Genomic DNA, 17912 nt, shown 5'->3' with positions numbered 1-17912 from the left:
GTAAGTGTTTTGTATTGGGAGCGGTAGGAAATGGGGAGCCAGTGGAGATCCTGTAGTATGGGAGTGATGTGGTCAGTTTTCCTGGTGTTTGTTAAGATTCTAGCCATAGCATTTTGGAGGATTTGGAGGGGTTTAATCGTGGAGGCAGGGAGACCTATGAGAAGGGAGTTGCAATAGTCGATTTTAGATAGTATGGTGGTTTGCATAACAGTGCGGAAGTCGTGGGCGTGGAGGAGGGGCTTCAGTTTTTTGAGGGTTTGAAGTTTAAAGAAGCCCCCTTTTAGTAGTGATTTAATGTGAGATTTGAAGCTTAGCTGATTGTCTAGGGAAACTCCTAAATCTCTGACACTGGGCGGTAGTGTGTGAGCTTGTGAGGCGTTTTGATTCATTTGGTGGATCGAGTCGATAGATTGATTTGTTAGGATGAGGATTTCTGTTTTAGAGGCATTGAGTGCAAGGTGGATATTGGAGAGGAGAGAGTTGATGGATGTCAGGCAAGTTTCCCAATATTGCAGGGTTTCAGTGAGGGATTTCCGAATGGGAATGAGTATTTGTACGTCATCTGCATATAAGAAAAATTTTAGTCCTAGTTTAGAGAGTAAGTGGCAGAGTGGGAGTAGATATATATTGAAGAGGGTGGACGATAAAGAGGAGCCTTGTGGTACGCCTTGTGTGAGGGGAATGTGAGCGGATTCAAAATTATCAAGTTTGACTAGGTACTTTCTGTGGTCAAGGTATGAGGAGAACCAGGATAGGGCTGTATTTGAGATGCCTATCTCCGCTAACCGTGATAATAGGATTTGATGGTTCACGGTATCGAAAGCGGCAGAGATATCAAGGAGGGCAAGTATATATGATTGACCGTGGTCCATGCCTTTGAGGACGGTGTCAGTTATTGCAAGCAGGAGTTTTTCGGTGCTTCGGTCTTGGCGAAAGCCATATTGAGCGGGATGTAAGATATTGTTTTCTTCTAGGAAATCAGTGAGTTGCATGTTAACCACCTTCTCCATGATTTTTGATATAAAAGGCAGATTGGAGATGGGCCTGTAGTTTGCTGGGTCATTGTGGTCGAGGGTGGGTTTTTTCAGTAGAGGCTTCACAATGGTACATGGTGCAGTATTTGAATGTGTGCAGAAGCTAAACCCTTTGATGGAATCTGACCTGGAACATGTAGAATTCTGCCAATCTGTAGAGGATATAGAAGAATGTGATAAACATCTGACATGCTCTATATATGAGACTTTTGACAATATGGATGTGGCTCTTGGCTGCTTCCATCTGAGCTTGAAAGCTTATGTGGCTGAGTGTGGCCTTTGTGGAGACCTACATCATTGTCTTGTGGATGTTGCCTGTGTCAGAGACAACTCATTTGGCAACAAAGTGAAGAAGATGGTGGCTCTAAGGAGCCTTGGCCCTCCCTACTGTTACCAACTGTTGTAGGGGACCAGTCGGCCCCATCCCAATAAGTCTTTTTCCTATAAGCATCCTTTATTCCAAAGATGCCCTTTAAGCTATTTTCAGTGCCATTGGGTTCCTCCCGTTCTTCAATAGCAGTAGCTACCTGCTTGATTGAGGCAGGCAAAAGGAACTGAGTCAGCTGACAGCCCAGCAGCAATCGTAGCCTATGCCTGGGACAAGTTTTTAACATCCTTGAGGTCCACTTCATCTAGTAGAGGACAGAAACTGGTGGGGGACTGATGATGGAGAGGGAAGAGAAGAGAAGCTATTGGGAGACTGGAGCATGGGCAAAAGAATAGAAACTGGTGGGGCTTGGGGGGAAAGACTGGGGAAGAGGAAGTGGTGGGGGACTTATGGGGCTGGGGGCGAAGAAAGAGAAACTGGTGGGGCTGGAAGAGCGAGGAAGAGAAACTGGTGTGGCTGTGGGAGCAGGTTACTGGATTGAGGAATGGGGGGCACAGGCATATAGTAGAGAAGAGCGACTTGATCAAGGCTTTTGGTTCAGAAACCTTGATCTAGCCCTCCTCCCCTTGAGCCTTTTGTCAGAAGTAGGAAAACAATTTATTTCAATTTAGTGATTGGGAAATGTTAACTATGGGAATGGGAATTTTTTCTTTCTTTGTTTCTATTTTTCCAGTGTTGCACTTCATACAGATTCTGGCTTCTCAGGGATTCCTATTTTTGTCTGTGCATTTCTATTTCTAATTTGTAGTACCCTATTCTGTATTTGCTGATGGTCTGTGGGGGTGGGGGTGAACCTAGCAGTGGAGTATGTCTCATGCTTGGTTGCCCCCCACCCCATATCAAAAAGGCATTCTGATGTCCTTGTCTGGAGGGAACAGGAAATCTGTCTCTACCTTTTTTGAGTTAAGGGCAGTACTGAATGCTCTAAAGACTTTCAGAAATGAGACAGCTAAAAACAATAAATTGTTCTAGACAGCCAATCAGATAATTGTGTTCTACCTGAGCCAACAGGGAGAAACAAGTTCACATCTCCAGTGTTGGGCAACAGTGTGTACAGAACTAGGTCATTTCTTTTGGAGTGGTCCCCAGAGCCGTATACCTGGTGAGGAAGAACATTATACTGGTACCTGGATACCACCAAGTAGTTCTTGGATCAGGACATGACAAAGTCTTTATCCAGTGGAACATGTCTGAGGTGGATTGGTTTGTAGCCATCAAGAGCAGGAAGACACCAGTCTTCTGTGCCAGGATGGATCAGAAGGCAGACTAGCTGCAGATGCCCTTTCCATTTTTGGGGGGGATAAGTCTTCTATATTCATATCCTCCGATACCCAAACTAGTAAAAAAAAACTTTAATACTCCTAGCTCATTTCTGACAAAGAGTCAGACACATTTCGCTACAAATTCTGTGGGAATTGTTCTTCTAGAAACTAATTTGGTTGGAGGCTGCCCCTTCATGCAAAACCAGGGATTGTTGTGCCACTTCATAATCCAGTCCAGAGTATTCACGCCCTTTGTTTTTCAGGTCCTTCTAGAAAGGAATCCACTAGAAGTACTTACGTTTTCAAATAGATGTTTGCCAGCTGATAGAGAAGAATCTTCTCTTCTCACACAAAACATACATGAATACTTTCTACATCTGAGTATGGCCTCAAAATCAATTCTGTTGGTGTTCACCTCATTACAATTAGTATGTATCACAATCATGTAGAAGGAAACCCTATGTCTGTGCAGCTATCAGTTGTCTGATTAATGCAGGGCTTGCTTCAGTTTGAAGCCTTTCATAAAGCCTCCTATAGTGACATGGGAAACAGTGGTTTTAATTTAGTTGATGAAAGCCACTTTTGAGCCTTTGAACTCTGGTGTGCTCAAGTACTTGACTTGGAAGATTGCTTTTTTGATGGCACATAGCCCACAAGGTCAGTGACTTCCAGGCCCAAGTAACTTATCCATCTTACTTTAGATTTCAATATATTAAGGTGGTGCTTCACATAAATTGCAAGTTTCTTCCTAAAGTACTGTTGGGCTTCTACCTCAGTCATCTTTTCAGCATTTTTCTGTCTGATAAATGCCAATAAAGGTAACGCAGCTCAACATACTTTGACTTGCAAGAGAAGTTCTGACTCAAGCCCTTAAAGTCCATCCAATTTCTTTTATTTTTTTTTTCCAATGTCAGTAGATCTGGCAATATGGTAACAGAGTGCACCAGTTTTAGTTGGTTAGCAGACTACATCTCCTTCTGTTACAACCAGAAAGAATTGACTTTAGAGGGACATATAAAGGAAAGATAAGATTGCCAGTCTAAGATCTCTCCTCCTTTGAGAATTGCAAGGCTGCAACTTGAATTCAGGCCACACATGCACATCACCTTGTCTGGACACAGCCTTTCATGGGGATGGCAGGTTTGAAATGTCTATCCTGCATTCCCTTTACGAGGGGTAGAACCCATTTCCCTATGGCCCCTCACGGAGTTCTTTTTTGTGTGTTCGTTTAATGATCTTTATAAATAAATAATTAAAAAAAACCTGAAAGAGTTCTGCTCCACAAAAACTGGTTTCTTGCTCATTGATGAGTGTTATCATGTTCTAATTCTTCTTTTTTTTTTTTTTTTATTGGAGATGACCCTTAGCTAGAGAGTCCCTTTTGTGTGACATGGTGAACCTGTTTTTCTTCTGAGAAAGTAAAGTTGCTGACCTGTTACTGTTCTCTGACTATAGCAGTTTACTAGTCACCCAAACTCATACTGATCCTTCTGGGAGTCCTCTCCTTTCTGTAAACTTGACTATACAAGAATTGAGAGCAGCTGTAGGGCTACCACAGCATGAGAAGTCCCACACTAAGTAAAACTTGGTTTTTACAAAAACGTTCTGGAAACATTTGTTCCACTCAGCAGCATGCATGGTCATGTGACCCACTCTACTTTCAGAAAGCACCTTTACAGGTCAGCAACTTTACTTAACTGTTCTGCAATCTAGACGAGTTCTTAGGGAATAAAACCCAGACAGCAGTTGGTAGGGTAGAGAGAGAGTGTGTGTGTGTGTGTGTGTGTGTGTGGGGGGGGGGGGGGCGGGCAGCAGCAGCACAACAGCTTAATCCTCCAAAGGAATGGGGGGATTGAGGTTGCTGGAAGCAGAGAGAGAGCATGCAGGAAAGAAAAAGAATAAATTGAAAGCAGTTACAGGAAAAGGAAGCAGGGGGAGAAGACTGAGTAAAAGGAACATTAATATTTAGGGACAGCAAAGACAGCTTATAGGGAGGTAGAGAGAGGAGCAGGAGGAAACAAAACTGGTATTGTCAGCAGACGGGTGCAGAAAAGAGGGCTGTGTTTGGCAGGGAAAAGAACAAGGAGAAGGAAAAATATAGAAATCAGAGGAAAGAAAGCAAAAATTGAAAGTCAGAAGGGGGGGGGGGTCTAAAATGGGATGAGTAATACTAAAAAGTGAGGAAGAAAAGAAGAAAGATCAGACAAAGAGCTAGAGAGAAGTGCCAGGGCAGTATAGATATAAAAATATATAATGTATTTATGTTGTGTACAAAAATATAGGAAATGTATGGGAACTACATTGATTAGCAATCATTGACAAAAATGAGCTTTAACCTATTTTAGTAATAGGTACCCTTTTTTTTTTTTGCCACTGCACATCATGTGATAGATCAAAGGGTGAAGGGATCAGATCTGATAGGAAAAATGTCTGAAGGCCTTCCTTTCCAGCTTTCAGATGCTCAAAATGTAGATTAATTACAAGGTACCAGGCTGTAAGTTATGTTACTTGAAAACAGACACAAGCCCCTTTCTTAAGGATTTTCCTAAGCTTTCCCCTGTAAAGTTTTACTTTTACTCTTCCTTAAAGTAAAGCTAATGTGGGTATTTTACAGCATTCCATGATGATGCTCCTCCACTTCAAACAGTTATGGGTAACAAGTTTGTAAGCAAATAAATTGTCATACATAGTAAATGACAGCAAATAAAGACCAAAGTGGCCCATTTAGTCTGCCTATTAAGGCATTTTCATGCCCTTGTATGTCAATTTCAGAAAATAAAATTTGTAAATAGATGTCGTCTTCAGAGTTTAAGCATGTTTAATATGGATATAAAGGGCAGTGTTAGGAACAGATTTTAGAGGTTGAATAAAAGATACTAAATATTGGGAAGGAAAAGAGGTCTCTCTCTAAAATCCTAATTGACTAGTTTCAGAAAATGAAATCCCCTGGATGTTTTACCGTTTAGTTATGAATATTAAAGGTAAAGAGAGTGGTTGCAAGCAATCACTAGTAGTTTCCTGGTCATGTAGAATCTGTATTGGACCTAACCCTTTTTTTCTCCCAGGACAAGCAGGATGGGTAGTCCTAACATGTTGGTGACGTCACTGGATGGAGCCCTATAACGGAAAACTTTTCTGTCAAAGTTTCTAGAACTTTTGACTGGCACACTGAGCATGGCCAGCATGCCATAATCCCTGTAGCCACAGGGGTTTCCCTTCAGTCTCTTTTTTTTCCACGCTGTGGTTTGCCTTGCGGTTAGGAGCTCTGTGAGAACTCTCACAAAATTTTCCTCATGGAAAAAACTTGAAAAAATTCCCTTATAGGGGTCTCCCATCGTGATATTGTTTTTCATCGCTCGGTGAATAAAGATTCACTGTCCCCGGTCAGTTCCTGCCCCTATCTTTTTTTGGTGCCCGCAAGCCAGCGACCGTTTTTGGGCCTCAGCCTCTGCCATTATGGCTACAGGTTTCAGAAAATGCCCAGAGTGCCCCCATACTATGTCGATTACCGACCCACATGATGTCTGTGTGCTGTGCTTCGTCTCATCACACGTTTCTCACTGCCCAAGTTGTACCCAGATGACTCCGAAGGGTAGGCGGACTCGCTTCGACAAGATGGAAACCCTGTTTAAAATCAAGTTGACTCCATCGACGTCCACCCAATCGTCACCGGCAGGAGCATCGAAGAAATTAGTCATCAAACCTTGTCGGGAGCACCAGGGCAGCGACCATCCGTCACAGACTCTAAGACATCCGTATCATCTTCCTCTGTTCCGGAGAAAGACCGGACCGAGCACCGAGGGAAGCACAGATACGGGCACAGACACGAACCTACTCTCTGTGCGACACCGCATCAGCCTCGATGGCTATCGAGCCGATTGTGAAGAGGACACGGGTAGAGGAGCCTTTAACCCCCTCTCCACCTGAGAAACCAAGGCAATGCCCACGATATCTGTGCCAGGTACTGAGCCCCCACAAGTCCCTGTGGAGGTGCCAGTAGCACCTACCCTGCCCCCCACCCACTGTAGCTGCGATATCTACACCAGCTTTCAGGGAGGAACTGGACGGTTTCATCTGCCAGGCAGTGCTCGATGCTCTGAGACTTACAGCCATCGATGCCGGCCCCCACACCGACACCGGAGCCATCAATACTTATACCATTGCTAACCAGATTGGATACACTCATCGGTGCCCTTCCGACACAACCCAGGCCACCTATGCCAAATCAACCTGCAAACCTGCAAAGTCTCTGAAAGTCCCGATTCCCATTCTGTGATCCTCAGAAGACAAAGGCCATGGACTCCAGTCCTCATTCCACACCGATTCCACCGATGCCAGAACCGATGCCTGGTCCATCAGGGCTCTCGGGATCGAGAGGCCCATGTGTCCCCTCTATGCCTTCGGTTCCACTGCATCTTCTATCGAAGGATCCATTGGTGCCAACACGTCCTACAGTACCAACCTTCTTCCCTCCCTCAGGATCTCGACTAGAGACCTTTTCTGACACATGGGAAGATGTTTACACCGACATATCCACGGAGGACATCTTATTAGAACCATCTCCTCCAGAAGAAAGGAGAAAATCTCCCCCAGAAGATCTCTCCTTTGCTAATTTTGTAAGGGAGATGTCAGACACAATCCCCTTTCACCTGATTACAGAGGAGTACACATGCCATAAAACATTGGAAGTTCTCCAATTTGTTGATGCTCTGAAAGACGTTATGGCTATCCCTGTCCACGAAATGCTAGTGGATCTCCAGCATAGTCTCTAGGAGCATCCTTGTGCTGTCCAGCCAGTGAATAAGAAGACAGATGCAACTTATCTGGTCCAACATATTCCTGGATTCCAAAAGCCACAACTACCCCATCAGTCAGTAGTAGTTGAGTACGCACAAAAGAAGGCTAGAAGACTACGACCTCACTCTTCAACACCTCCTGGCAAAGACCAAAAATTCCTTGATATTTTGGGTTACAAGATGTTTCAGGACTCTGTGCTAGTGTCACGCATAGCTGCATACCAACTTTACATGACACAGTATCAAAGGAATTTCTGGAAACAGGATCAGGGAATAGCCAACTCTCTTCCCCAACAACAGCAAGATAGTCTCAACGCCATACTACAGAAAGGCATTGAGACTGGGAAACAAGGTTCGTGCTGCTTATGACTCCTTTGAAACATGTTCTCGCATGTCGGCAATGGGAATCAGTACCAGGAGGTGGGCCTGGCTGAAAGCATCTGACTTGAGACCTGAAGTCCAAGACAAACTTGCTGATTTGCCATAAACCGGTGAAAACCTATTCGGAGACAAGATACAAGAAGCAGTGGCTCAACTAAAAGACCATAATGAGACCCTGCAGCAATTATCCACAGTTACTACCGAGGCCCCTTCCTCTGCAAGAAGATCCACCAGAAGGAACCCTAGAAAACCATTATATCACCCACACAGATACTACCCACCTGCATCTCGCGTGAGGCAAACCAGCCCGTCTCAGAGAGCACATCCTCGACAGCCCAAGACATCCGGGCCTCGGCCACCACCGCAAACAGGCCAAGCCTCTGGATTTTGAGACCTATCCAGAGAACAGCAGCCGCTCCACAAATCCAGATCCAGATTTCCCAGTAGGAGGTCGAATTCACCATTTCATAACCAACTGGCTCAACATTACCACAGACCAATGGGTGATATCCATCGTAACCCAGGAGTACCATCTAAACTTCCTCATGGTACCCATGGACTCGCCACCCAATCCACTGTGGATGCAAAAAGATCACAGAAGTATTCTAGAGTCAGAACTGTCCACCCTTCTGGGTGCCAGGGATATGGAACCTGTGCCCCGGGCACAGCAGGGCATAAGAACATAAGAAATTGCCATGCTGGGTCAGACCAAGGGTTCATCAAGCCCAGCATCCGGTTTCCAACAGAAGCCAAACCAGGCCACAAGAACTTGGCAATTACCCAAACACTAAGAAGATCCCAAGCTACTGATGCAATTAATAGCAGTGGCAGAGGGTTCTACTCCCACTATTTTTTCATTCTAAAGAAATCAGGCGGCCTCAGCCCCATCTTAGACCTCCGCAATCTCAACAAATTTCTACGAAAAGAATTCAGGATGGTGTCCTTGGGCACCATGCTTCCCCTTCTGCAAAAAGGAGATTGGCTCTGTTCTCTGGATCTTCAAGACGCTTACGCTCACATTCCAATATTCCCACATCACCGCAAGTACCTGCGTTTCCTAGTGGGTCATCAACACTTTCAGTACCGGGTCCTGCCTTTCGGACTTGCCTCGGCACCCCGTGTATTTACAAAGTGCCTAGCAGTGGCTGCGGCCCATCTACTCAAGAAAAGCATACACGTCTTTCCTTACCTGGACGACTGGCTTATCAAGAGCCAATCCAAGCAAGGAACTCTCGACGCTCTCACTCTTTGGGATTTCTCATCAACTAGTAAAAGTCCCACCTGACTCCATCTCTCCTCCTTTCATCAGAGCAGATTTGCACACCACAGTCGCAAAGGCCTTTCTGCCCAATGACTGTGCAGTCACACTCTCCAAGCTAGCTTAGTCTCTGGGCAAAAAAGTAACAGCCTCAGCCCATCAATTCCTAACGTTGCTGGGCCACATGGCTTCCACGGTCCACATCACTCCTGTGGCCAGGCTGGCCATGAGAATAACTCAATGGACTTTGAAATCTCAGTGGCTCCAAGCCAGTCAACCGCTTTCATTCCAGATTCAAGTAACCCACTAGTTACATTTATTGCTTCTCTGGTGGACAAACAGTGCCAACTTGCTAATAGGTCTACCCTTTCAGCAACCAGTTCCGCAAGTAACTTTAACCACAGACGCATCCAACTTGGGTTGGGGAGCTCATGTGAACAACCTTCAAACTCAAGGTACATGGACACAGCTCGAAGCAACGTTTCAGATCAACTTCCTAGAGCTTCGAGCTATATGTTATGCTCTATATGTGTTCAAGGACTGCCTTTCACACAAGACTATTCTCATACAAACAGACAACATAGTTGCAATGTGATACTTGAACAAACAGGGAGGCACAGGCTCTTATCTCCTCTGCCAAGAAGCCGTGCAGATCTGGGCCTGTGCCCTTGCACACTCCATGTATCTCTGGGCCACTTATCTGGCAGGCATACAAAACGTACTAGCAGATCGCCTCAATTGACAGTTCCATCTCCACGAGTGGTCTCTGGATCCTGTGATAACGACCAGAATCTTCCAACGCTGGGGTCAACTAACAAGAGACCTCTTTGCATCTGAACTGAATCACAAAGTGGACAGATCTGCTACCTGCACAGACAACCAAACAAGTTAGCCATGGACGCCTTCGCTCACCCCTGGAACACAGGCCTCCTATACGTGTATCCCCCGATACCGCTGATAGCCAAAACTTTCGTGAAGCTGCAACAAGACAAAGGGTCAGTGATACTCATAATCCCATATTGGCCTCGACAAATATGGTTTCTCATGTTTCTCGACCTCTCGATCAGGGAACCCATTTGCCTGGGCACAGCGCCCACTCTCATAACTCAGAACCCAAGGCATGTTGTTCCATCCGAACCTTCAGACCCAATCCTCACAGCCTGGATGTTGAAAGCTTGATCATACCACCACTCAACCTTTCAACTAATGTCTCTCAAGTGCTTGTAGCTTCACGAAAACCCTCCACACGAAAATCCTATCGTTCTGAGTGGAATAGATTTTCGATATGGTGCATGCAAAAAGGTATAGACCCCTTTTCCTGCCCCACGCCGTCTCTTAGACTATCTCTGGCACCTTTCAGACTCTGGTCTCCAGACTTCTTCGGTGAGGGTACACCTGAGTGCCATCTCAGCATACCACAAAGGAGTTGGGGATGCCCCGGTAACAGTGTAACCCCTTGTGAGTAAGTTTGAGGGGCCTACTACAACTTAAGCCCCCTCTACAGCCACCAGTCACTGAATGGGACCTAAACGTAGTACTTACAAGACTCATGCGCTCCCCGTTTGAGCCTTTGCACTCCTGCAATGTTAAATTTCTTACATGGAAAGTTCTCTTCCTAGTAGCCATTACATCTGCTCGAAGGGTTAGTGAGTTACAAGTACTTGTCTCATACTCACCCTATACCAGGTTCCTACATGACCAAGTGGTGGTCCGTACTCACCCTAAATTTCTTCCCAAGGTGGTTTCTGGCTTCCAGTTGAATCAGCCTATAATCTTGCCCACATTTTTACCAAGGCCTCACACTCACCAGGGCGAGAGTTTTGTTTTTTTTGTTTTTTTTTTTTTTTTAACACACCTTGGACTGTAAACGTGCATTTGCATTTTACCTAGACTGCACTGCAGTCCATAGGAAATCCACCCAACTCTTTCTTTTGATAAAAACAAGCCAGGAGTTGCAGTGGGCAAACAAACTCTCTCCAACTGCCTAGCAGACTGTATCAAATTCTGCTATGAAAAACCAGGCCTCTCTCCAGGGACGAGTGAAGGAGCACTCAGTAAGAGCCAACACATTATTGTTCAGTACCGATTGCTGAGATCTGTAAAGCTGCAACATAGAGCTCTCTTCACACATTTGCAGCACTTTAGTGCCTGGACAAGGAAGGACACCAAGACTCTGCCTTTGGCCAATCCATCTTGAAGAACTTATTTCCAGTTTAATCCCAACTCCTTCCACATCCAATCTGCTGTGATTTTTCAGGCTGCCTCATTTTTCCCAACAGTACACCAGTTGTGCCTGTTGCACAAGTTGTACACTGTGTTGGTCCAAACAAATATGAGTCAGCATGTAGCTTGCTAATCACCCACATGTGAGGACTAGCATCCTGCTTGTCCTGGGAGAAGAGTTGCTTATCTGTAACAGGTGTTCTCACAGGACAGCAGGATGAAGTCTGTTGTAAACTGTGAGGTTTGGGTGGACCCTTGGACACTGTGGCAGCTGACCATGCCCACGGGGGAAGTCCCGTGAGGGGCCACAGGTCAGGCTTAGCTCAGGACATACAAATACAGCTTTTGATCTTTTATTAGACTGTGTAAGGAAGCCACTAGAGGTGGCAGTAGTGAGCAGCTGGAATAGCCCGGCAGGGCTGGTATTCCTCAGGTGCTGGAACAGCGAATCCTCTGGTAGCAGTGCTGTAGTGGAAAGAATTGAGAGAATGAGTACAGAGAAGAATATACAAGACCCCAGTATGGAGTTCCCCAGGGTAGGGAAAGCAGACCTTCGAGGAACGAGTATCTGAACCCTGAGAGCTGGGAGGGTTGCAGATGATGAACTCACGCAGCGGTTCCACGGAGATGGCACTGGGGCTGGAACGGAGGCAGGCCCTCGAGGAGCGAGTGCTTGATTCCAGGGAACAGCTCTGAGGTGAAGATGGTAGTACTCACTGATGTTGAAGATTAGCGAATCCTTCCAGGCAGAAGAGTAGGGAGAGAGTCAGGGAACATGGGCCCTCGAGGAGCGAGTACCGGTTTCCTGATAGTGACCTGGAAAGCAAGTGAGGCCCCCGAGGGGCAGGTACCCCGTTAGCATTAGAGAGTCCAATAGAGATTGGAGAGGCAGAGTAGCTGGGTACGAGAGCAAATCCCATCCGTAGGATTCCCATAGGATAACCCTTGCTAACTGAAAGGCTAGCAAACATTGTAGACTTTAAATATCCAGGCATCATGACGACATCTCGGGGGGACGCCCCGGAGGTTCGCGCCAAGTAGGAAATAAGAAGAAGGGCTGCGCGGCACGCGCGCCCTATGGTACAAATGGAGCATGGTGGGAGGCAGCGCCCAAACCAGTCCAGGGACGCCGGAGAGGACGGCAGGCAGATGCCGCGGTAGCCAGGCTTCCATCCGCAGCATGAGGAGGAGCAAACAGAGAGGTAGGCGGAGTGAAGCCGTCAGAAAGGGATGGTTGCAACATAGTCCTCATGAAACCTACCTGCCTCCCCGTGGAGTTGGGTCCAAAACGTTTTATTTTATTTTTTCGCTCGCACCTTTTGCTACAAACAAGACTGAAGGGAGACCCCTGTGGCTACAGGGATTATGGCATGCTGGGCATGCTCAGTGTGCCAGTCAAAAGTTCTAGAAACTTTGATAGAAAACGTTTCTGTGATAGGGCTCCGTACAGTGACGTCACCCACATGTGAGGACTACATCCTGCTGTCCTGGGAGAACACCTGTTACAGGTAAGCAGCTCTGATTTCTCTGTTAACAGTATCTACAATAAAGCATGCCCACCAACAAATTATATTTTCTGAAACTAGACTAAATAAAGGAATTAATAACAGCTGCTGTAAACTGTTCTATTCATAATCCCCTTAAACTGAGGCATCTTTACTAAAAAGCACTGTAGTTACAGTTTTTTTGTTCCATATCAAGAGGATTTGGGTAAGAATCTGGTTTTGAAATGTTTATTTTATGTAGTTTACTAAAACCTCAGTTTTTCTTGGATGCCTTACTGAGTAGCCATTTAATTCCCAGAGAAAAGAGAAGGTAAGCAGTATATTGTGTCAAGATTATCCACTGCCTCATATTTGTTACTATGCTGCCATAAATTATATTTTGGGAACTAGATAAAATTTGGATTTTCAGGTTCGGAGGGTATTTTGTTTTCCTGCAGCTACCCATATTTCCTCCTTTAATTGGGGCATTGTTGCTGAAAAGGCTGTGTAGTTTCACCTATTTGGTCTAGTTAAAGGGATTATGCAAGAAGTGTGACCAGATAGTCCCAAAAGTATTAGTAGAAATATTCTTTGTGTCCTGAAAAAAGGTAATGGCTTGTGAAAGATACACATTAATGAATAATACATTGTGGTTTAGACATTTTATTGCAGAATATAAAAAAGCCAAATTCCTGAAGCCATGAAGGCCTCAAACAGATTTGGAGTGAAAAAGTTAATCTTGAAAATAATGAAAATACACTACCAAACCCTAGTCTCAGAAAAGAAACAATCTGTCACATAGGTAATTGTTGTCATTGGAATATCTGAAGATCAATACAAAAGAGACACTAGCTATACATTTTGTACAATATAATAGTTCCAGCTTCTAAATTTAAGTGACTTTATTTAAATCCATGTTGATTCCATATACAAATTCTGGCAGTATTTGCATTTAACATGGACTGCTGCAATAAAATGAACTACTAGATATGTTTCACTGACTAGTTTTTAGATTTGTGAACACTGGAGTAATTTTTTCCAGATTTAATTATACTTGTCACATCTAATACAAATGAAGCTTTTTCCCCTTTATCATTAGAATATGGGATAGGGTGCAATAAAATGTATGAGCTATGAGCAATAACACTAATTCTTGACATAGCAAAATGTGCTTGCTTAATGAATTTCTTCAATTATTTTTTTGACAGTCCCTACTTTCTATTCGCCAAGATGACAAAGTAATTTGCCCAAGAACCAAAGAAGTCTTCAATTTCTCACAAGCTGAGAAAGTCTACATTATGTAGATGTGCACATGCAAACAATACAGTGATGCTGGATTTCAACACAGTAAATGATGGCATGCCCTGTCGGGTCTGCAGCGTGGCAAAGAAGCAATATAATAGTCACCCAGAGGATCAGACTTGTCTGGTGATGGCATTTGTTTCTTGCGACCAAAGATTAATGAGCAACAATGCATACATGTAGGAGAAAAATGTCAGATAAAGAAATTTATACCTGAAAACACAAAATTTTGATCGTAAAGGTTTTGTACTATTCTAAATGGAAACTTTTGATGCTTCTGAAAAGATCTTTCACATTTTAAAAGTTAATTTTCTTTAAGGTTATATTACTTATATGCATAGAACTCGGTCATATCATTAGTGCTGCTGCCTTTTTTCTTACTGCGAGAATGTACTCACTTGAAAATTAAATGGTATCCTTTGGCAATGGGTACACCATTCCCAATGTGGCATTGCAGGAGTGTTAAGTTTTTAAGGTCCAATATTATACATTAATTAAAACGGATAGCTCAGTTTTAGATAGTACAGACCACACATTTTATGACTTTTCAAAAAAAAAATGCATTGTAGTCTTAACAAATATAGTATTGTAGAGGTTTGTATTGAGTGCTTATTTTTGCATGTTGATGTGCATTAGGTAATAAGATTGTAAATGTCAAACCTGTTAATAAAAATGTTTTCCTTTTCTAAATTGTGTGAAAAGAGAAGAACAGTTTTCACACCAGTCATTTCCCCATCTCAGTATTAGCTGGAACAAATCATTCTTAGTGTGTTTTCCACTCCAGATAAACAGGGCATATTTAATAGAGCTCTTCATCATATGGTACACATTTCCTGAAGTTTTGATGGCTTCTGGTGTATTCTAGACGGTCAAAACCCTGTTAAAATGGAAAGCTGCAGGGTGAAGGAAGTTATTTTAATGTATGCAAATTTTAACACATTTTTTCTGAAGACAAAAGAAAACCTGTCATCGTATCAGAACAAAGAGAAGTGGCATCAATGACTGTGTATATTCTTTATTCCATGGCCACATATATATTATATGCTTTCTCATTTTTGTTATGTTTTGCAGAGACATTGTTAAATCCAAACATGGCAAATTTTCTTATGTAGTTTTAAAAAAAATCATGTTAAGTTTGTTAGAAGATTGTTTCACTGTATTAGTTTTTGAACGGGGGAAGCAACATTGGCTGTTACAAAAACCTAAAATTAAAAGATGGAGAAATATGACTGAATTTTGGATAAAAGCAAGAATCTGTCATTTGTTTTATTCTTATATTTAGAAAAAATTTCTGGAAAGTTCTCAGATCCTAGGTCACAGCAAAATGTGTTACTGTTATACATTTGATGCTTTAAACGTGACAATGTATAACAAACAAAATTGTCTGGGAAGCAACTTTTATTAAATTTTTATTTTTTCTTTTTGTGGTTTTATGGATGTTCACTTTGTTTTTTTATCAGTGTGCTGATACAATGCAAACATAATTTGTTTAGAATGCAGAACATCAACTCCTGTTCTGTCTTTAATGCTGTTATGCAAAGCTAACTCAACTTTTAGTGTATGAGTCTTCAGGGATCTGACTTCAGGAATCAGAAATGAGCTGGTTATAAATTCCCAAATAAAAAGTTTAAAAACAGATGGAGCAACTTGTGTTGCTGCAGCCATTCCTTAGTTGCCAAATGTTCAATAATCTGCTTATTTGTACTGTCTTCTCAGCAAATATTCGAGATGCACAGCCTATATCTGATGAGAGAATATAAAATAGCCTTTTGCTCAAGGCAGGATGTTTTTCATTGGGAAGAAACTGATAAAACAAAGAGGACTGAATAAAACACTAATCAGAATTATATCAAATGACACTCTTTAGTCTTGTGTTTATATTCTTAGCTGTCCACAATAAGTTCTCATGTTGGAATATGCATTCTTTAATGCAAGATATGAAATAGGTTTGGCTATACTGCCACCTACTGGTAAATATTGGAGAAATCATTTCTGATAGGAATTGAAAAGAAAACTGATTTCCAAATTGATATGGATGTTGTACTTGTGGGGGGGGGGGGGGGAGCTTTTCTTTAATGTATATGTTTTATCTGTGTGATGTACTTAGAAATAAGGGAGGATATTTGGAATTTAAACATTGCAAAAAAAAAAAAAAAAGTCATGGTGGTTGCTAACATATTGGCACCAAACGATTTAAAAATAATACATCACCTGGCATAGAGCAAAAGCAACTTTTTCCCTTTTTAGAGCTGTACGTTAACATATATGAGTGGAATCAGATTTTCTACGTTTAGTAGGCATTGTTACTTTAGTCACTTATTTATTTTTGGTGTTTTCCATCTCGTTTGGCTGTTATGGGTAAATTCTGTCCTTGTGAAGAAAAGAATTATCCAGGTAAGAAAAATTAATTATGGAAACAAAATTGCTATCAAATCCCAGTATCTGCAGTACAGAAACACACCTATACTTGAATTTTGTCACTCATTAGTATAATGTGATTCCAGTGCAAGGATTAACAATGAGAACACAGTACAATAACCTACATTTGACATATTTGATTTTAACGTATGATAAACTGTAGAAAAAATGTATCACCTATTGGATTTTTTTGTTCCTCATTTAGGACTGGGTACAGTTGCAGTTTTGTTATTGTGAAGACTGCTATGGGCTTAATGTTACACAATCTGAGGCATATAAATAGTTGAATAACTGGAGCTAATTTGCCATGGGTGTTTTCTTAAGTTGCAAAGAGACTATTTGGATCAGTTCATAATATTCTAGTCTCCAACAAAAATTTACTTCTGTTGTGGTGGAAAGTGCCACTAGCCCCCCAACTCCAACTTCTGCCATGAGATTACTATAGTCAACAGATCCTACATTCCAACTTCAATTTCCCTCAAGTTGAAGTGGTATGCAGTTCTGAAAGCAGAGATGGAGAACACATCTCAGGATGCGGATGAACTGAAACATGTAAATACAAAGCTGTGGCCTCAACAACCATTACATATAAGAAGTGGCAGGTAATGATGGTGGTAATTTGCTTCTGATGGGCACAGAGGCATCCATCTGCTGACCACACATGTTGGGCCGGGACGTATGCTGCTGCCTGGGTCCCAAAATCCAAGCCAGTAGGGAGAGATTAGTGAAAATCTTCAAGCCTACTGTGGGCTGTCAGATGCTGCTCATCCATATTGGCATCAATGATATTGCTAGATACCACACTGATAGTATCAAAAGCAATTTCATGGCTCTGGGAGAGAGAAGGTAAAGCAGATGTGTGAACAGGTGCTATTCTCATTAACCCTCCCAATTAAGGAAGCTTGTATTTTAGAGATAAGTAAATTGATGTGCTGATGAGTGTTTTTGCTTCCTGCACCAGGGGATGATATTTCAAGGACTGCTGAGTAGAGATGGAGTCCACCTGTCAAAGAAAGGGTGCAGCATCTTCCAGCACAGACTGGCAAACCTCCTAAGTAGGGCTTTAAACTAGGATTGTTGGAGATGAGTGAACAAAACCATAAGATAAGTGAAAGTCCTCACATAAGTAAAGCATTAAACACTTGTATAGAAATGGAAAAAAACCATAACAACTGGAAAGCTATGTCCACGAATGCTCAAGTCCCAGAGCCAGTCCTGGAAGAAGCGCAATTGGATATAGTGGCTGTCATGAAGATACGATATACAGAAAACCATAACTGATATATAGTTATACCAGGCTACAATCTATTCAGGAAGGGTCAGTTAAAAAGAAAGGGTGAGGCTCGGCACTGTATTTAAAAACAAA

The 17912-nt window shown here is 42.8% G+C and overlaps 1 protein-coding gene across 7 annotated transcripts in view; it reads left to right on the top strand.

Annotated features, from left to right (window-relative positions):
* Positions 1-15985, top strand: part of MAEA (macrophage erythroblast attacher) — a 218616-nt gene extending 202631 nt beyond the window's left edge. For all 7 annotated transcript variants that reach the window (XM_029592692.1, XM_029592682.1, XM_029592680.1 and 4 more), the window contains one exon: positions 14035-15985. In XM_029592692.1, coding sequence (XP_029448552.1) covers positions 14035-14130 — 96 coding nt within the window. In that variant the 3' untranslated portion in view covers positions 14131-15985. The remainder of the gene's footprint in view (positions 1-14034) is intronic.
* The last annotated feature ends 1927 nt before the right edge of the window (positions 15986-17912 follow it).

Source organism: Rhinatrema bivittatum, chromosome 1, assembly GCF_901001135.1.
Source record: "Rhinatrema bivittatum chromosome 1, aRhiBiv1.1, whole genome shotgun sequence".
NCBI lineage: Eukaryota > Metazoa > Chordata > Amphibia > Gymnophiona > Rhinatrematidae > Rhinatrema > Rhinatrema bivittatum.
The sequence above is the reverse complement of the archived record's forward strand: the minus strand, read 5'-3'. Positions and strand labels throughout refer to the sequence as shown.